This window comes from Delphinapterus leucas, chromosome 15 (assembly GCF_059928025.1).
Source record: "Delphinapterus leucas isolate spDelLeu-1000000601 "Yukka" chromosome 15, BTC_Dleu_Yukka2, whole genome shotgun sequence".
Lineage (NCBI taxonomy): Eukaryota > Metazoa > Chordata > Mammalia > Artiodactyla > Monodontidae > Delphinapterus > Delphinapterus leucas.
The window spans coordinates 986,015-1,006,047 of record NC_143143.1 but is presented as its reverse complement, the minus strand read 5'-3'; the positions used below and the strand labels follow the sequence as shown (position 1 = coordinate 1,006,047).

General features: G+C 64.3%; 2 protein-coding genes across 4 annotated transcripts; both read left to right on the top strand.

Moving 5' to 3' along the window:
* Positions 1-733: 733 nt before the first annotated feature.
* Positions 734-2,750, top strand: PSMG3 (proteasome assembly chaperone 3). Of its 3 annotated transcripts, none has more exons than XM_089895509.1 (3): positions 734-785; positions 1,462-1,699; positions 2,257-2,750. In XM_089895509.1, the coding sequence occupies exons 2-3, from the start codon at positions 1,484-1,486 to the stop codon at positions 2,407-2,409; spliced, it is 369 nt and encodes a 122-aa protein (XP_089751635.1). In that variant the 5' UTR covers positions 734-785; positions 1,462-1,483; the 3' UTR covers positions 2,410-2,750. The 3 variants fall into 3 exon arrangements, with proteins under 3 accessions (XP_089751635.1, XP_022419260.1, XP_089751634.1); XM_022563552.3 differs by lacking the exon at positions 734-785 and adding an exon at positions 891-1,264; XM_089895508.1 differs by lacking the exon at positions 734-785 and having other exon boundaries at positions 891-1,699.
* An 8,126-nt stretch (positions 2,751-10,876) lies between these two features.
* TMEM184A (transmembrane protein 184A) lies at positions 10,877-17,665 on the top strand. Its single transcript, XM_022563536.3, is given in 12 exon segments — positions 10,877-11,250; positions 13,810-13,876; positions 13,879-13,974; positions 14,483-14,575; positions 14,686-14,720; positions 14,723-14,761; positions 14,871-14,962; positions 15,772-15,941; positions 16,414-16,473; positions 16,476-16,541; positions 16,544-16,601; positions 17,295-17,665. Coding segments are annotated over 12 exon segments (1,218 nt in total). The 5' UTR covers positions 10,877-11,076; the 3' UTR covers positions 17,563-17,665.
* Positions 17,666-20,033: the final 2,368 nt, after the last annotated feature.

The window sequence follows — 20,033 nt, the reverse complement described above, 5'->3', positions numbered from 1 at the left end:
TCTCCCCATACACAGAAAAGCACTAAATTCCTTAACTCGAGGTGTCTGGTTTTCTTTAATGAACAGTATCTTCTGACGTTCCGACTACCCGGTGTTTGCTGTAAAAGCCCCTAAGTATCCTGGATCCTCCCTTACCTCTTCGGAACAGTCCCTGAGTTATCTGAGATGCTGTGTCCCGGGCTTAAGTCCTCAGTCTTGTCCACCGAATAAAACGTAACTCTCAACTTTTAGGTGGTGCATTGTTTTTTCAGTCCACACGGTATTCGGGGATGACTGAGGTCTCTTGTGCCCTATGTCAACGGTCCTGAGTGGAATGTTTTCAGCGCTTTAACTGCCCTCCGGCCCTGCTTTTCTCTCTCAGCTCCCTGTGCTTCTGTGAGGGTCCTGGAGCCCACGGCCAAGGGGCCCGAGACCCCATTCCTGAGGTTCCCCAACCAAAGAGCTGCAGGGTCCCCGGCAGAAAGGCCCAGGCCCCTCGACTGAGGGCCTGGAACCGAGAAGCCGAGGCCTGCAGGTTGGGGGGGGGGGGGCAGGTCCTTCCCGCTGACACGGGGCCGAGCCCGTCCCTGCCCGGCAGCACCGAAGCCCGCTGCCCAGGGCCCGGAAGCCACCGATGGGCCCGGAAGCCGCCGGCGGGACCGGAAGCCGCCGGCGGGACCGGAAGCCCTGAGGTTGCACTTCCGGGGGGGCGGCGGAGCGAGCGCGCAGGCCTGCGGCTTGAAGGGCGGGGTTTGCCGGGGGACGGGCCCGCATTGCCCACGTGCGTCACTTCCGGGCGCGGCGCGGTGAGCGCGGGCAGCGTGGCGGGCAGCGTGGCGGGCGGCGGGGCTGCTGGGGATCTGGCAGGGCCGGACGGGGGCGGAGGGGGTGGGCGTCCCGGGGGCGGAGGGGGTGGGCGTCCCCACGGGCCCCGGGCGGCTCCAGCCGCCCTCTGCCCTCCGCCTTGGTGGGGGTGCTGCTTCTCCCGTGGGACCGATGGTTTCCCCAAACGCAGAAAACGAAACCTCAGTGTGCGGACTAGAGGGGTGACGCGGGCGCCGCCACCCGCTCCGCCGGGTTTCTGCACCTGCGGCGCTTACTCCCCCCCACCCCCACCCCCGCGCGATGGCACGACTGAGGCCCCCAAGACTCAAATGAGAGCCGTTGGGATGCGGTGGGCGTCACAGTGATGCAGGACGGCGGGGGCCGACGCGTGGGGAAGGGGAGTTCTCACCTGCCTCCAGAGGCGAAAGTGTATTTTGACATCCCGCCTGTCTGTATATACGTATGTGTCTAGTTAAGGGATCCAGAAAGTTCCGGGCGAATGAAGCCTGTATGGATGAACAGGCACAGGCTTTTGAATGGGCCTACTTGTGTTTCTGTTTTAATGCCCAATAATGCTTATTCTTGGAGCCTCAAGGCTACCTGCCACTGATCGATTGACTCTTTTTTTTTTTTCTATCTTTTTAACGTAAACTGAAGGTGCCATCGAGCAGTCCCAGCTATGGAAGGTAAGCCATTGGTGATATCGAAAGAGAAGACTGCAGTGGTGTGTGGGGTCCCCACCCAGGTGATCTGTACAGCTTTCAGCACTCACATCCTGGTGGTGGTGACCCAGTTCGGGAAGATGGGTACCCTGGTCTCCCTGGAACCCAGCAATGTGACCGGTGACGTCGGCAAGCCCGTGCTGACCACTAAAGTCCTTCTCGGGCAGGACGAGGTAAAGTGGTTGGGAAGGGCTCCCCGTGCCTGTAATTTGTCTGTACGGATGTGGAGCATCTGGTAGGCGAGACCTGCCTCCAGCCCAAGACAGCATTTTCCGCAGCCTCCGTGCACTTGAGGGCATCCGCCTGCCCTTGGTGGCTGCTGTTCCCGGACGAGTTGATTCTGTAATGTAGGCCTCCCCTCATTTTGACCCTGTCATAGCACGTTATGGTGATGAGTGCCTACTCCGCTCAGGAAAGATCACCTGTGACATTTGACAGGGTTTCCCTCTGCAGACCCACATGGGTCCTTCCAGAGTAAAAATAGCTGGAAGAGACAGGAGCCAGAAAGCACTGAGGAGACAAATCTAATGATGCTCCTTAGCAGTGTGTTTTTGACTGGAGTGTCTGGAGAGTCTTGTTGAATCTGAATCGCTGTTGCGCTGGACTTACCGGGTGGTGCTTTAATGGTGGTGTGGGAAGCCCTTCTGGGTCCCTCAGGGGTACTCGGTGAAGGCATTAAGAAGAAAACAGGTTTCTTGCAGTTAAAGTGATCTCTCCTTGCCTTCGCCAGCCTCTCATCCATGTCTTCGCAAAGAATCTGGTGGCGTTTGTGTCTCAGGAAGCTGGAAACAGAGCAGTCCTTCTCGCCCTAGCCGTAAAGGACAAGAGCATGGAGGGGGTGACGGCCTTGAAAGAGGAGATCCGGACATGCCAGGTGTGGTGACCGCGGAGTAACCACCCCTGCTGTCCAGCAGGGCCACGTGGCAACTCAGACGCCCTCTCAAGGATTTGAAGACCCTCCCTCAGTCAGAAGGAGTGCCTTTATCTGGTTTTGGTCCTTGAAGCTGGAAGAAACATGCACGTCTCGGGCCAACTTTGGTTTGGGGGCTGACGTCACCTGTGGAGGGAGGACGTGGAATGTGTCCTGGGGCGTTGTAAGCAGTCCTCCCAGGGTCCACACAGTTGCACATGTTTGAGAATTGGCAGAACGAGTCACGGCCCTCAGTGTGCAGACGAATTGTTGGGGGAAATTTTTTTTTATTAAAAATAAATGCGTGCCCCAAACACTGTCCTTAACAATGCTGCCAAACTTCAGGCACACGTGTACGTTCGCTGTAGTGAACCACAGCGGGGAAGAGAACCCTTCAGGCACACAGTGTATGTTCACTGTGGTGAACCACAGCGGGGAAGAAAACCTGGTGAACACTCGGCTCCTGGCATCCGGCTTTGCCGGCACCCTCATCCTGCCCCTCTTCCCGTGGCTTCTCTGAGCCTTCCGTTCCACAAACGCGGCTCCAGTTCTCACTGTGTGCTGGTACCCTAGCCTCCGGAGCCACGTCCTTGAAGGCTGGGGGCAGAAGTGCGTCACCCCACGGGCACAGGGTCAGCCGGGGAGGGCCCGCGTGGGGCAGACCAGGCAGCGCCCCGCTGCCCAAGGAAGGCTCTGTAGCAAGGGGATCCTGACGCGGGAGGAGGGTGTTTCTAGCAAAGGCCAGGGGGCGGGAGAAGCACAGATTGTAGGGTGTTGGGGGCCGGCTGAACGTGAAGCCCGAGGGCTGGGGACAGGTGGCCAGGGCCTTCTGTGTTTGCTGAGCCCTTGGGACTTGATCCTGAGCTGCGAGGAGCTACTGAAGGCTTCCAAGTCAGGCTGGGTTTATCCTTTGGAGATACCCCAAGGGTTGGTGGAAGCGCGAGGCGAGGCTTGCCTTCAGGACAGCGTGTCTGCCACAGAAGACGGCCTGTAGGTACCCAGGCCTGGGACCCACCTGGGCTCCCTCATCCCTCCAGATGTGGTGACCTGAGTCACTGGTCGTACTAGAGACCAGACCGGTAAATCTTTGTGCCGTTTGACTCTTAGTCTCGTGAGAAAAGAGGGGCAGCAGGAGAGTTGAGGTGAGAGCCGGGGTCTGGAACAGAGACCAGCTGGGATCCTGAAACAGAGTGGGCAGCCGGGATGCCCTTCCGGGGAACACCGGGGGTGGATCCGAGTGTTTAGGAGATCAGAAAGGGATGTTTTAATTTGGTTTTCTTGGAACCAAAAGCTTCTGGAATCATGAGTCTGATTTTATTTATTTATTTTGCGGTACGCAGGCCTCTCACTGTTGTGGCCTCTCCCATGTCTCATGGGCCCAGCCGCTCTGCAGCATGTGGGATCTTCCCGGACCGAGGCACGAACCTGTGTCCCCTGCATCGGCAGGCGGACTCTCAACCACTGCACCACCAGGGAAGCCCCTGAGTCTGATTTTAGAAACCCCTGCTGAGGACAGGTGATGGGAGAGGCTGCATTGCTGGTCCAACTTGAAAAGAACTTAGTGAGTTTGTTGAAGGTGGGACGGAGGAAAGCTGTCTTCAAGGGCTCACTCCTTCAGCAGCCTCCCGGGGGGGACCATCAGCCTGCAGAGCTCACGTCCCCTCTGGGGACAGTCGGGTAAATCCACAGGTGCACACCAGGCTCACGCAGTGACCAGGCGGCCTCAGCATCAGAAGGGCCAGGGAGTCGCACGTGGGGATCCGCCAGACTTCCCACAGCGGGCGCTGATGCCCGAACAGGCTCGGCACCTTGCGGGCTCCTGTGTGGGGAGCCTGAGGGACCCAGGGCCCGACCCCCGACCGAGGGAAACAGGCAGACCCACCCCGGGAGACACAGGGCTCCTTGGTGGCCAAATCCGGCTCAGGGACTGCGGTGTGACGTCTCCACAGCCTTGCACCTCCCTCCCTGCTTGCTCTCAGTCCAGTCTTTCTCCTGAGAAGATCCCACCTGGCGTCTGCACTGGGAGGGCCTGGACGGACACTAGTTTTAAAAGCCGGAAAGCAGCTGACCAACTGGAGAAGAAGGGAAGGCCCTGTCCATCCACGTGTGCGGACCCCAAAGGTGACACAGTTCGTAGCAGGTGTGGGGACACAGGCACTGGAGTAAAGGAGATGTGCGCGGCGTCAGCAGGTCCAGGGGGCGGGCAACCCCTGGAGAACCGGCACCTGGGCCAGGGGCAAGGGCAGGGCACCGTCCGATGACACTGGAGCACAACCGGGCAGGAGCCTCCTTGCTCAGAATCAGCCTGTAATTATGCACACCCCTCATCTAACAATCAGATGTGTCTGTCCGTGGAAACATGCTTCTCTCGCTTGGCCAGCGGGGAACCTGAACCGTGGGTCAGGCTCCAACTTGGGGCTAAGTTCAGATTTGCAGCTGTAGTTTTCTGATTTGGCCCCTAAGTGCACAACGACAGGACTGGCCCACGCTGCCTGTTGGTGAGGTCTGGGGTCAGCCCTTCCTGCAGTCGTGGTAACACGTTTAATCCTCATGACGACCCCGTGAGGCCGCTGCTCTCATCTACATGTCAGATGAGGAAACTGAGGCGTGGCTGCCACCGAGCAGCAGGTCTGGGATTTCACGTGGGCAGAGAGCCTGGAGTCCACGCTGGTCACCCGTCACCCGGGCCCTCGCTGACACTCATTTTTGGACCCCTTTCTCTCTAAGGAGTGGGCCAACCGCCTTGTCCACACTGAAGGCAGACTTGCCTCGGTGCTTCTGCCTGGCTCTGATTCAGCCTCTGTGCGGGGGCCTCCTGTGAGCCAGGCCCTGGCAGTGCACAGGCCATCCGAGTCCTCATGACTGCCCTTAAGAGGCAGGTAGGCAGTGGAGAAAGTTGAGGCTCAGCAGGACAGGGCGGGTCGCCCAGACCCCCAGGTGATCAGTGGTGGCCCCAGGATGTAAACACACCTGAGCCCCTGTCATCTGCACAGTCCCACGGTTGCCCGCCCGGAACATGGTGGGGCAACTGACGTATAATTGAAACCAGGGTCCCCAGCGCCTTCCCGAGTGGCACTTATTCACAGCTGCCCGAGGCTGTCTGGTAGCTATTAAAGAATACAGGCTGAGACCAAAGGCTTCCGTCATTGAAGCCAGTGCCTCACTGCTCTGCTCTGCCTTATAAATCAAGACATGCGACTCGTATGAAAAGGCATTTGGCCCTTTGCTTTCCACGTTGCTCTGCTCCCAGGTGCTGTAATTCAGGAGGAGAGACACATTCTCCAGCAAAGAGGTCTAGAAAGCCGCAGTTTCCGCAGGCAGAGCTGTCGGCTTTGTGGGAATCGTTATTCCCAGCGATCAAACTGTAATTACAACTTCCAGCAATTTATGGCCAAATGTAAATAGTGAACGTGGGGCGGATTTGCCAGCCCCTGCGGCATGGACTGGTGGATGAGTTTCCCTTTTTCGAGGCCATGCCCTTGGACCAACGCGGTATGATTCACCCGACACGGTTTCTTGCTGAGCTACAAGTAGAGAACCCCAAGTTCCCCTCCCTCTAGCTCCCTTTTCCTAAGTGGACATGGGCCTGTGGCTACAGTTCAGAGTCAAGGGCGGGCCAGTGGGTACCCTCGGCGGTCAAGAGAGGCCAGGAGGGCGGCCGCCCATGGTTACAAGTCTGAGCAGCTTATCCAGGGTTTGACAGAGCCCCGGATCCACCTGAACCAATTATGACAAATAACCCGCGGAATAAGGCAGTGACCGCGGGGCCCAGCTGGATAACTGGCGTAGGCTGTTTTGTTTAGCGCCTTGCAGTGAAATCGGACGTCAGGAGCGGGTGCCGGGTAGCTGACGAGAGTGACGGCCGGATGGATCAGAACGAATTCAGAGCAGGCAGAGGCATTGTCGTCGAGGCTCCGCAATCACAGCCAGAAGCAGAGGGGAACCCCGGTCTCGTGTGGGAACTCGTAAATTCCAGAAGGACTGTGGGAAGACGGGGGGCGCCGGAGCACAGGGGAGGTGGGGGAGCGAACAGGCAGGAGGGCCCTCCCCGATGTGGGGCATCAAGGGGCGAAGGGACCAGAGAAAGGAAAACGGAGCCGCGTGAACGGGGCGGGGCGGGGGGTGGACATCCCAGCTCCATGCGCGGCGCATGCTGCATCACCCTGTTTAACCCTCGCTGCACCTCTGAAGTGGGCGTGGGAACCCCCCCACCTACACAGATGGGCCAGGGAGATGAAGCACCCAGAGCTACACCTGGTCAGTGGTCCAGGAAAGATCCACGCCTGGGTGTCGGAGACTCGACAGCCAGCTGGACAGTGGGTGGGAGGGATGGCTGGTCCCGAATCTGGGCAGGGCATGGCGGAGGGTGTGGCCGGGCTACCTGGGCAGGTAGGGCCGGCCTGGCAGGGCGGGTGGGGCGGGCAGCATGGAGGGGTTTTCTGGGTCTGGGGCAAGGCCAGCGCTTTGCCAGTAGCAATCGTATCAGACTGACCCAGGCTGCTGTGAGGAGGGATGGCAGAGATCTGGAGGCCCGGTGGCAGGGCCGGACAACCCTGGTCGCCCCCTCAGGCCTGGAGACCTGCGACAGACCTGGGGTCTGGCCAGATGGCCAAGGGAGCCACCAGGGAGGTGAGCTGTGCGTGTGTGTGCCTGTGTGTACACGTGTGTGTGTGTTTGTACACGTGTGTGTGTGTGCACGCACAGCCATGAGAGAGGTGTGGTGTCCAGCCTGGGGCCCCGTGCACCCCTGGAGAGAAGCGCCCACACCCTGAAATTCTGAGACTCACAGCTGCTCCGTCCCCACCCCATCTCTACCCCAGAGGCCGTGCCCCCTGCCAGGCCCCAGGATGCCACCTGGTGACCAAAAAGGGTCTCAGGCCAGCCCAGCCGGGCCAGGCCCAGGTCGGCACCCCTGCCCCAGGTCCTCACGGAAGGGTGCCCCCCAGGGCTGGGGCAGCTCGCTCTGGGGCAGCGGGCAGGTATGGACAGGCCCTGGGCAGTCACAGGCTCTCCCTGGGGACCAAGGCAACAGGCCTGGGGAGGGGCTCGGCCTGGCATGGGCAGGACAGAGGACGGGAGGCCTACGGGGTGAAGAGAGAAAGCCTCCGAGGCCCCATGTGGGTCCCGCTGGGCTGCAGGGCAGGGCTGGTCGGCCCGACAGCCCAGAAGTAGAGGAAGACCACCCATGTGCCCAAGGCTGGCGGGACCCCGCACCCAGCCCCCAGCGCCAGCAGCCTGTGAGAGGAGTGGGCAAAGCCTCCCGAGTCCCCGCTCTTACCAGGGCTGACCTGCTGCACACGGCCGGCCGTCACCCACGGAAACTGACGCTCAGAGAGGCCCACGGTTGGCCCTAAGTCACAGACACGGTGAGAGGCCAGGCTAGGGTCCCAGCCCTCGTGTCGGACCCAGGGCCCTGCTCCTGCCCGGCTTTGGGGGCCCAGTGCCCTGCCCAGAGGGGCCAGCACCTTGGACACGGGGAGGCACAGCTTCCCAAATTGCCCCCAAACTAGGGCTGGAAGGACCCTCAGCCCCCCGGCCCCTGAGGCCCAGAGAAAGGGGTGGGGTGGCTCCGGGGTCCCCAGGCTGCAGGGGTGTGCTGGGGGCCTCTGCAGTCACCCCGGCCCAGGCTGTGGTGGCATTAGCTGAGTCAGTGGCCATTGTGTGGGCCGCCACCAAAGCCCAGGGCCAAATCCCATCTGCCACAACCTGGTGGGCCGGCCTGGGGAAGGGGGCGTGTCAGGACGCCTCCCACCACCCTGTCCTCCAGCCCTGTCTCTGCCAGCCCAGAGTGGGCAGCTCAGAGCTGGAAGGGCCTGGCTCAGGGAAGGCAGGAGGGGAGAGCCTGTCCCCCGTGGGAGAGAGCCATGTGCCACCGGAAATGGCAGGCTGGCCTAGAATGGGGGCTGGCACAGTGGGGGAGCCTGGAAGGAGGTTCGGTGCCACAATGAGGCCATTAGGACCCTGGGGTGAAGGGCAGGCGTGGGGAGGGGGGTGTTGAGGTCTGTGACTGGCCCGAGGCTCCTCGGCCACCCCACAGCTGGGCCGGGAGCTGCCCAGGGCCCAGTCACCTGGTCACGGTAAACAGCGGTCAGAGGCGTCAGCCGCCCGCGTCTGGGCGGGCAGGTCTGTCCTGTGAGAGGCTTGGTCAGCGTCCAGCCCCAGGCAGGGAAATCAGGCCAGGCCGGCCAGGCCGCCTCTCCCGAGTGGGTGCTGGCTGTGAGAGCAGCCGCCAGGGGTGGGGCCTCGTTCAGCCAGAGAGCCCCATGGGAGGCCGCAGGGTCAGCCTGTCCCCGGCCCCTCCTAGGACCGGGGTGCCAAGTCCCTTGCTCCCCCAGACCCGGTACCCGTGTCAGTCGTGCCCTCTAAGCCGGTGAAGCACGCCTTACCCACCCCGGGGGCCCTGTGGCTCCCGGCTGCGCCTGGCATGTGGCCCTGCTCGGGGTCTGGGGTCTGGGGCTAGGGGGAAGGCAAGAGGGTGCGGTCCCAGGTCCCCAGGGATTGCAGGGACCTGCATGCCATACCCCAGGCAGGGGCTGGCAGACCCTAAACTCACCTTTGCTGACGAGAAAGCAGAGGCCCAGCGAGGCGAAGGGGCGTGCCCAGGTGGCCAGAGAGCAGGGGCTGCCTCTGGAGCGACCTGGTCAGGAAGCCAGAGAAGGAAGGGGAGCCCCAGGTTTATAAAATGCAGCCGAGCAGACAGCGCCGCAGGTCCGGGCGCCATGGGCACGCAGGGCTCGGGGGCGGGCGCGGGGCTCACAGGAACTCATGTCCGCTGGAGAAGGGCCAGACCACACCGGCCAGCCCTGCCGGGCCAAGTGGGAGCCCACGCGGGACACCGGTGTCCAGGGCGTGGGCTGGGCAAGGCGCGGGGTTCCCGACGTGCCTGTGGAAGTTGAAGAGGTGAAGACAGAGAGGAGGTGACACCCGAGACGGCAGGAGCAGAGTCGGCACCGGAGGAGGCCGTGAGGGGAGCCGGGCCAGGTCCCGGGGCTCTACCTGAGTCAGGATGGGAGCCTCAGGGAGAGTCTGGGGGACCCCCCGGGGGGCAGTGTGGACGGAGGGGTGGGGGAACGGGGTGGTGTGTCCGAGGGGCTGGCAGCCTCCCCCCGACCCTCCTGTACCCTTGGGGGACCCTGGACACGTGGGAGTCCCTGACTCCCACCCCTTGACCCCACGATCCAGGGCCGCAGGGAGGGTCAGGCGGCACCAAGGATGGGACCATGTGGGCACTTAGTCCCCGTACCCAGCGTGGTAGATGGCCGAGGCCCCCCACCCTGCCGGCACCTCCAAGAGCCCAGGGGGGTGAGCCCTTCCCACTGGCCCAGGGCTGACCACAGGGCAGGCCCAGTGGCCTGTCTGTGACTCACCCACATCCCCTCCTCCCCTCCCCCCACCCCCTGGCAGAGAAAACCAGAAATGCTTCCAATGTACCTCCTGGGGCCGGGGGCCTTTCTAACCTAGGGGAAATTCTCATGATAAATTTACCCGCTTTAAAAGGGCACTTAATACACCCTTGATGTCATGCAACTGCCACCTCTACCTCCTTCCAGAACTTTCATCACCCCAGCTGGAAGCCCGTACCCATTACGCACGCAGCCCCTCCCCCATCTCAGGCCCGGGGAGCAGCTGCCTGGCCTCCTGGTGCAGGCAGGTGAGGGCACCTGGCGCAGGCGGGTTCCTGGGAGCCAGCTGCCTTGAGCAAACAGCCGGGGCAGGGATAGAGTGTCAAAGGGGGAGGGGACAGCCCTCCACTCCTCCCCTCCGCCCCGGCGCCTCCCCGCAGCCGGAGGCTCCGGTGGGCCGCCGGGAGTGGAGTGCCGGCTGCCTGTCCCCAGGCCTGGCCCAGCCTCCGGAAGGCAGCCTGGTCCCAGCCCCGCGGGGGCCGCCCGTGGGGGCCATGTGGCCACACAAATGACCAGCTAGGCTTCCCTGGAGGCCGGGCCTCCCAGGACTGGCCCAGGAGCTTCCTGCCTGAGAGGTAGGTGCCGGACCCTGTGACCAGGTCTGGAGGGAGGGGGGAGGCGCCCGGCACCCCGGTGGGTTACGAGCAGCTGAGGAACAGGGCGCCCAGGGCTAGCAAGCGGGCTTGGGGTGGCCGGGGGCCCTGGCCAAGCTGGGCACCAGATGCTCGGGCAGGCCCGGTGGGTGCAGGGTGCCTCCCCACCCCGTCTGGCCTGGTTCCCGGACTCCACCCCTGGTAGGCAGGGCACCAGGGGCTCCCCGACTTTCTCAGATGTCTTTGGCCCCTGAAAAGCAGGCTCCCCGCAAGCCCGGGACACCAGAGGTGGGGACCGATCGTCCCGGGACACAGTCGGGCAGCTGGTGTCTGCACCCAGGTGGCTGACCCCAGGGAAGAGGGCGCCCAGGCCCGGGCCTTGGACCTGGGTCTCTGCACACAGAGGGCTGCCCAGAGCCCAGGCAAGAGGGCAGGAGGGTCAGACCGGAACTCCCCTGGGAGGGACGGTGGCCGAAGCCCAGCATGCCCCGCTCAGCACAGCCTCGCCGGCCCTGCCCACTCTCTCCCCCTCACAGGCACTGGGGCTGCTTCCGGCGTCTGCGTGCACCTTTGCCCTCCCCCCCCCCCCGCCTGTGTCCTCCCTCACCTCTGCAGATGTCTCAGGGCTCCTGGGAGACCCCCTGATGTGGGCAGCCGGGCCGCAGTCCAGCCTCCCGCTGGCCATGCCCACCGGGCTGCAGGTGGACCGCGTGGGGAACAGCTCCCAGGGCACCTCCCAGCTCTTCCTCACCACGGCGCTGGCCCGCGGCATCTCGGGCGTCTTCGTGTGGACCGCCCTGGTGCTCACCGGCCACCAGGTGAGCCCCCCCCGTGCGCTCCCTTGGGAACCACTCTCCGTGAGGCACAGCTCAGCCTGGCCCTGGCCGGCCCTACTGGGGCTGTGGGTCCACGAGCGCAATGGCCTGGGTGCAGACCTCGGAGGCCTTCGGGCCAGAGAAGCAGTGCCCAGGGGCTCGAGGAGGCAGCATCGGGCCAGGGGAGGGGGCAGGGGAGGGAGAGATCTGGGCCCGAAGGTGGGCGGCCTCTTCCAGGCAGAGGGAAGAGCTCCAGCCAGGTGCCAGGCCCTTCCCCCGGGGCATTTCGTCGGCCCCTCAGCCTGTTCACTGAGGTCAGCAGTACTGTCCCCTTTCACGGATGAGAAGACTGAGGCTGGGAGAGGCCGGGGTCTTTCCTAGGCTCACGTAGCCTGGAGCAGAAAGGTCCTTCCCCTCCAGAGGTGCAGCATCCCCGGGAAAGCTGGTGAGGCTGGGACGTGGCTCTGTAAGGAGTGAGACCAGGCTCTGGGAGTGGAAGCAGGGTCAGAGCTTGGCTGGAGGGGTCCAGAGCTGGGGAGACAGGCAGCCCTCCGATGCAGCAGTGCCAAGCCTGGCAGCAAGAGCCAGGGAGCGGGTGACAGGAGGTGGTGCCCGAGTGCAGGGCTGGGCAGTGGGGTCCCGAGCATCTCAGGCAGTGGGAGAGGAGCCCAGGACTGCGCCAGAGAGACACGAGCAGAGCTGGGAGGGAGAGGGCTGCCTGGGCTGGAGGCACCTGGGACCTGTAGGAGGGGCCTCCGACATCATGTGGGAGTTTGGCTTTCAGCCCAGGGGTGCTGGGGAGCCAGGGGAGGCTGTCGTTGCGGGGAGCTGAGAGCAGAGCTGCTGGCATGACTTGGCTGGCATTGTCATAGGGACTGGGTTGGAGGGGTGAGCCAGGAGACTGGCTGGCAGGGAAGCAGGTGGCCAGAGGCCTCCGAGGCAGGGCGGTACCCTCTCAGTGAGAGCTGCCTGCTGTGTGGTGCGTGTCCAGGTGTGGCTTCAAATAACCAGAATAGAAGGGGGACACGGCAAACGTATTAGTGGGCTGGGTGCAGCTGAGAGTGGCCGGAAGAGGTGGGGGCCATCTGGGAGGCCTTCCTGGAGGAGGCAGCATTTGCCCTGAGTCTTACCAAGCTGCCCTGGAGCATCTGGACAGGTAGACCGGACAGGAGGGTGGTGCATTTGCCTCTGCAGGGAAGCCATGCCTTCCTCCCTGGTGGCAGAATGGCTTTAGGTCTGGTGTCGGCTGTGATTTGTGGGACAAGGAGCAGTAAGGGGGACGGGCACCCAATGCACCTGGGTCCGGGCCAGTTCCAGCCACAGTCTGGGCCTTGGCTTGGTCCTCTGTCTCCTGCCCTGACCTTTTGTAATTCTGGGTGCCAGCTGGGCACGTGTGTTTGGAGCCCAGCGTCCTGGGGCCCCACGGCCTGGACAGTGCTGATGGAGACCCCGTGGGTGGCACTTCCCAGGGCCCACCCTCCTCCCCGCCCCCACCCGCACTCCCATGGAGGAGTCCCACCCTCCCCACCCATTCAGAGCTCAATGGGACAGAGAGACTGGACCCTCACTTTAAAGACGGGGAACCAAGGACAGAGAGAACAGCGGCTTGCCAAGGCCCTCAGCCAGGCAGTGCCAGCCCAGGAGCAGAAGTCCATCTCCTGATAGCTGCTCAGGCCATGCCCTCCTGCCGCACCAGCTGGGGAGGGAGTGGCTGATAAGGAACCTGACTCTGACGCCAGGCTGCCCCCGCCACTCCCCATGCTGGGCCCTAAGAAGCTGGGTCTCTGCACACAGCCTGCCCTCTGCCTGCCCTCTCTCCACCTCCTCTCATGGCACCTCTTCCGGGAAGCCTCCCAGAGTTTCTTGGGACTACAGCCAGCTACCTGTTTGGCTGGCTCCCCGGGGCCTCTTCCTTCCAAAGACCCTGTCACTGTTTTTTTTGTCCTCGTAGAAAATGTGGATCATCTAAGAAGGTATACAGATGAACATGAGAACCACCCATCTTTTCCTTTTGTCCAGGGATGTCTTTCCCTTCATTTTTACCCTGCTTTTTCACACACCTGGGTCCTGCTCAGTTTGTCATCCTGATGTGACCGATTGCGTTCTGTCGGAGCGTCTCCCCACGCTGGCGACTCGGGGCTGCAGGGCAGCCCTCTGCACGGCTGCATCTCAGTCACGGGCCCCACCGCCGTGCTCAGCCTCGTGTGCGTCCCTACCATGAACGTCCTTGAACGCAAATCCTACTTTTGTTTCTGAATAAATCTGTTCCGTGGGATAAATCCCTAGAAAGGGTCAAAGGGTATCAGCCCTTTTAATGCCTCCGTGTCAAAATGCCAAACTGCTCTCCAGACCAGTCATGACCACGAGGGGGCCGTGACTGCCGCCCATCCCCCTGCCCCTGGGGAAATTCTCGTTGAATGAATGAATGGGCACGTGAGTGAATGCATGTTCCCAGTGCAGAGTGTCCGCTAAGGGCAGGGCCCAGGGAGGTCCGCTTTGCTTCCTCCCGCTTGGGTGGCGGGTGGGCCGTGTCCCCAGGCCTGCCTTGCTCCGCCCACCCAGATCTACCTGCACCTGCGCTCCTGCACCGTCCCCGACGAGCAGCACTACATCATCCGCCTGCTTTTCATCGTCCCATCTACGCCTTTGACTCCTGGCTCAGCCTTCTCCTCCTGGGGGGCCACCAGCACTACGTCTACTTTGACTCCGTGCAGGATTGCTACGAAGGTGAGCACAGCTAGCTCCCCGGGCCCCAGAGCGGCCCCAAGCTGGGCTGGCAGGGGGAGCCGAGTGAGGGGCTCCTAGGCGCCTGCACTCCCCCCGCCTGCCCTGGGGCCCCCCACCCTCCAGGCCTGAGTCTGGCTTAGCGAGGCCCCTGCAGGACAGTCGGGATTAGTGGTGCTAACGATACAAGACTCCCAGGCTCCCAAGTTGGGGGCCAGACTGCAGCTGGGCCTGCCCAGAGCCTAGGGGTGGAATGGAACGGGCCCTAAATGGGGTGGGGAGCGTCAGAGCTGCCGTGACTGCTGCAGGCCCCACCCCCACCAGGGATGGCATGTGGTCCTAGAACCCAGCTGGGAGCCCCCGTGAGGAGTGGGTCCTGCTGCGTGAGCTGAACCCCAGCTGTCTTCTGGGAAATGGGCGCCAAGGAGTTCTGAGCGGTCAGGGAGCCTTCGTGCAGGCCGGGTGCCCTCGTGGACCGCCCAGGCTCACTGCCGACACCCCTGTTCTGCAGCCTTTGTCATTTACAGCTTCCTGAGCCTCTGTTTCCAGTACCTGGGGGGTGAGAGTGCCATCATGGCTGAGATTTGGGGAAAACCCATCCGATGAGCATCTCCCCAGAGCCCGCCGGGCACCCCTACGCCCAGGGTGGGCAGCCAGGCCAGTCTGGGGGTGTGTCCTCCAGGAACACACCTCAGGGACTCCCTCACCCCAGGCCCAGCTGCTTCTATGGCACCTGCTGCCTTCTAGGCACATGTCCTACTCCATTGGGTTTCTGCGCTTCTGTAAGCAGGTGAGTGCCCGGCCCTTCCCAGCCGCCCCCTGACCGCCCCTCACCGCCCAGTGTGCTGGGGGTCCCTCGGCCCCTCCCCCGTCCCCTCACTCTCCTCCCCCACCCCCAGGCCACACTGCAGTTCTGCATTGTGAAGCCCATCATGGCCTTGGTCACCATCATCCTGCAGGCGTTCGGCAAATACCACGACGGGGACTTCAAGTGAGGCCAGGCTGGCGTGCAGGCAGGGAGGGGGTGGGTGGGCCCGGCCTGGGGGGCACAGGGGAGGTAGGCAGAGCTCAGCAGAGGGCTCAGCAGGGGCCAAATCCCCTCCCCCTCCTCCTCCTGGGAAAGGGCCGGGGGCAAGGCCACGGCAAACAGACCCTTGTCACACACATGCCCTGGGGACTCCAGGGCTTCGCGGCCCAGGCAGCGATGGGCTCCTTCCCCGGCGCTACCCCACAGCAGGGCCACTGGAGGGCGAGCGTGGGTTTAAGGGCGCTCGGGCCCAGAGAGCCAAGCTCTGTGCTGGCCCGTGCCCCTGCCCTGGGTCCACACGAACTCCTCACGCGCATGCGCACGCATGCTCAGGTGTGCGCACGCGCACTCACCCTCACACACATGCACACGTGCAGACACACGTGCTCTCACATGGGAACACACAATGAGCATGTGCACACGCTCATACAGCTGACATGCGCACACGCTCATACAGCTGACATGCACACGAAGCGCCCACGCATAATGGTGGGTCCACGACGTGGGGGCCGTTCCCGTGCCTGGGAGGGTAGAGAGGGGAGGGGCAGCAGGGCTCCTGCCTGGAAGGGGGCAGGATCTGGAGACGACTCCCTGCAACCATCTCCTCTGCCGCTCCCCTAGGGTGCCATCTGCAGGCCCTGGAGGGAGGGTCCAGGTCTGAGCCACTGCCGGTGCCCAGGCTGGGGGCCCAGGCCAATGGCACAGCTGGCAGGGTGAGGAGGGCATGGGGGCGCGGGCCCACCCTCACCACCGGCCCCGGCTCTGGCCCCCAGCATCCACAGCGGTTACCTCTACGTCACCCTCATCTACAACGCCTCCGTGAGCCTGGCCCTCTACGCCTTGTTCCTTTTCTACTTCGCCACCAGGGAGCTCCTGCGGCCCTTTGAGCCTGTCCTCAAGTTCCTCACCATCAAGGCTGTCATCTTCCTCTCTTTCTGGCAGGGTGGGTGGGGCTCCTGAGGCAGGGGCTGGAGCCCAGAGAGATGCCCCAGCTGTAGCCGGGTCAGCAGGCGGCCCTCTCAGTGGGAGGCCATCAAGCCCCCAGCACGGGGGAGATGGTGGGCTCCCCACCCGGCAGGTCTGGCCCAATGTGTGGGGAAGAGGCCATGCGGGGGGCGGTGGAGCCTTGTCCTCAGCGGGCCCTGGGCCAGGCTCTGGGCACAGCCAGACCCCACTTCTCAGGGGACGGTGAGGGGTGGGGCCAGGAAGAGGTCAGGACAGGCGCTCGGGGAGTTCTTGGACGTCCGCTGTGCCAAGGCCCTGGCTGTGGAGGCTCCCAGCCCCTCTGGACCTCAGACCCTGCAGACCCCCGCCAAGCCCATGAGGCCGGCCTCAGGGGGACTTCTGGCTGGGGGTGGCTGCAGTCCAGTCTCCTGTCCGGGGCAGGCACCTGAGTGGCCATCGCCGTCCCCCAGGGATGCTGCTGGCCATCCTGGAGGGGTGTGGGGCCATCCCTGAGGCCCAGGTCACCGATGGGAGCGGCGTGCGGCCGGCACGGTGGCCGCCGGCTGCCAGAACCTCATCACCTGCATCGAGCTGCTCTTCGCTCCATCGCTCTGCGCTGCGCCCTCACCTGCCAGGTGTGCTCAGAGGAGAAGGGGCCCCCCAGCACCATGTCTCTGTCCCCCGTCTTGCCCACGGGCCCTGGGAATGTCGACTTGATGGGCAGGGAGATGGCCCCACGGAGGACCCAAGCTCCAGACAGGTGCCTCACCTGCACGTGGTCCAGGGGAAGAGGCCAGGCAGGCCGGCGGGCAGGCGGGCTGAACTCTGAGTGAGATGGGCTGGACCTGATGTTTGGGCCCCCAAGGGTCCCTCGGTGATAGGGGGTTGGCGCAGCGCCTGAGCCTGGGGGCCCCAGCGACCATACCCAGGAGCCTGGACCAGCCTGACCAGAGAGGCCAAGGGCTGGCTGGTGCTGGTGTCCCTAAAGAATGGCCTGTTTGGGTAGGGGTGGCCTGAGCCTGGACCGGTCAGCCTGGAGTGGCAGAGGGTGTGAAGAGTTCACACCAGGGCGGAGAGAGGATGGGGGCCAGCTCACAGCGGTCTCTCTCTGCCACCTCTGGCAGGGGGTCTGGGCTGGGACAGCCCCAGTGCTGGGCTGGGGTGGAGAAGTTGGGCTGGGATTCTGGGGTCCTAGGAGTCACCCTCTGCTGGCCGAAGCCAGGGCCTGGAGATGCAGGAGCCCTGGCCCAGGCAGCCCCGAGGCTGGTGGGGAACAGGGTCAGGTCCTGGGGTCCGGGTGCACGGGGGGAGATGATGGGGCGCAGGGAGCACCCCAGCCCACCCGCTGCCTGTCACCAGCCCCCACGGCGCCCATGCAGAGCATCTCCAGCGGCCTCAAGGAGACCGTGAGCCCGCAGGACATCGTGCAGGACGCCATCCACAATTTCTCGCCCGCCTACCAGCAGTATACGCAGCAGGCCACACACGAGGCCCCGGGACCCGGCCAGGGCAGGGACCCCTTGCCCAGCACCCACCCTGGCATAGATGGTGGCTCCAGCAGGGGCAGGAAGGGCCGCAACATGGAGAAGAGGATGCTGATCCCCGCGGAGGAGCTGTAGGGGCCCCGGGGTCAGCAGCGGCCTGGTGGGGTCAGTGGTCCAGGCCGCTGGGAAAGGACAGGGCCCCTCACCCACCGACCGTCTTGCCAAAGGTCAGGCCTCTCCTAGGAGCCTCCTGCTAGGCCCGTGGAGCCCACTGCCCATCCCACCTCTGGCCAGTGGAGCAGGTCACTTGGTAGCCCTGCCAGGCGCCCCGGGGCCACACCATCGCCTGGTGGGCCCTCGGCCTCAGAAGAGGGCACCTGAGCCTATCTGACAAGCCCAGGGACCTGCCGGGCTCACCTGGCCATCGGCTCGGGTGGCCTCCCTGGATGGACAGCTCGCGGGCAGGGCTGGGCAGCCCAGAGCTGCGGGCCTTACAGGCAGGAGGGCTCCACACTGAGTGCAGGAGGCGGGGTGGCCCCGCGGAGGAAGGGCCGGTGTGGCTGCTGGGAGTCTGGGAGGCGCTGGGGCCAGCGGTGGAGGGCTCCGGCTTCCTGGTGAACTGTACTTATTTATGCATAAACAGCCTGGGTTTTCTAGTGACTCTAGTGGCCTGTGTTCCTGCAGGGTCAGTGCTCTAATGAATGGACCACAGTGAGGCGGACAGATGAGACCCATCGTGCGAAGTCTGGGTGCAGCGGGGAGGGTCCCCGTCCACTCTGGGGCTGCGGGCCACAGTAGCAGCTCAAAGCAGGCAGGCAATGAGCTCAGACTAGAGCCGGGATGGCCTGCCCCGCCGTGCGCACGGCTGTGTGGTCCGGAGCCTTGGCTTCTCCAGTTCAAGGCCCCGTGCCAGCCCCGCCCGAGGAGGGGGCTGGTGCCCGGGAGCCTGGGGCCCAGGAGGCGGAACAGGACAGGGGGAGTGAGGGTGGGCCCTGGACGTCGGGGTGCCCCGCGTGGGGAGGGGCGGCAGCGGGTTGTGAGCCTTGGTCCGTCCAGTGTGTCGGGGGCGCTCAGGAGGGTGAGGCGGGAGCCGGGGAAAGGTGCCGGGGTGGTGCGCCCGCGGGCAGGCATGCAGAGCTGGCAGCGCGGCAGCAGGAAGGCCTGGGCACTACCCAGCCACGACCTCCCACACCTCCCGGCCGCCGGCTCCCACGTCACCCAGGGAGAGAGGGAAAGGCACCGAGGGTCTCAGAGAGACTGAGCAGGGCAGGAACCAGCGTACGGTTTCCAGGGCAGAGTGGGGTCACCCCTGTCCCCCTGTTCCCTGGGCCTGGGGCACGGGACTCAAGGCCAGCGGCCTCTCCCAGGGCCCAGCCTGGCTGCCTGATAAGATAGGCCGGCCTCCTCCCTGCCGCCAGCTGGGAGGCCCCCCATCTGCCTTACCGCGCCCTCTGCGACTGGCAGGCCCAGGTCGGGCCCCCACGTCTGACAGCTGGTTTGCGAGTGGCCACGGGGCCCCCAGAGACCCGCTGACCCAGGAGGGAGGTCTCCTGGAGGCTGCAGGGCAGAGACCCTGCGGTGAGCCAGGGGAGGCGGTGCTGCCCCAGGGCCCTGAGTTGCCCAAGGCTGTGAACCCAGAGGGCATGTGGGCCAGGGCCGCCTTCTGGAGACCCCGACACAGCGTGCGGTCCTGGGGTGCTCTCAGGCAGGCCTGGCGCTCTGGGAGCACCCGCCGTGTGCCAAGGACCGGGCCAGCAATGTCACACACACGCAATCCTCACAACGGCCCCGGGCGGGTGGCCGAGGCCCAGGGAGGTGGAGCCACTTGCCTGCGGTCACGGAGCTGGCAAGAGGGGCTGCTTGCCCACCAGTCCCAGCCCCACAGGCCCCTCTGCCCGTGGCCAGGCGCTTCCGACATAACAAAGTCAAGCAGTGAGGACGACACACCTGCAGGTGGGACAGAGCCTCAGAGCAGGTCAGAGGGGCTGCCGGCCTCACGGGCCTGGCCCTGCTGACGGGGAAGCATGGGTGCTCCGAGGAGGGGACCGCGGGCCACCTCTCCATCATCTCTGATGAAAACCCGGTTCCCGATTCCAGGCCGCACTGCGTGGGGCCAGGGGTGGCCACGGAGGCCGGTTGTCTCACCCACGTGCTCTGGCCTCGGTGTTCTCACCTGTGAAATGGCCCCAGCGGTCCACGCCGCAGGGTGGCGGCCCCCAGAGCAGCTGGGCGGCCTGGAGGCAGGAACCCTTTAACAACCTTCCTGGAGCCCAGCGCCGGGCGGGGTCTGTGACTCCCCAGCCTGCACCCAGAGGCTGCTGCCAGCTCTGGTCTCAGGGACACACCCAGGGGCTCCCGGGAGCAGCAGGCCGGGGTGTGGGCTCTCCCGGGGCTGCTACGGGGATCTGCTCAGCTGGGGGAAGACAGCGACCGCACTGTGCCGAGTGCGTCCATCCCCGCACCTGACTCCGCAGAAGGGAGCTCGGGGGCTGGCGGGGAAGGAGCCGGCGGAGGCCACACGGAAGCTGGGGGTGGGGCTCAAGCCCAGTGGCTGGCGCTGAAGCACAGTCCCTTGGTTACGAGGTGCCACCCCAGTCAGCCCGGCA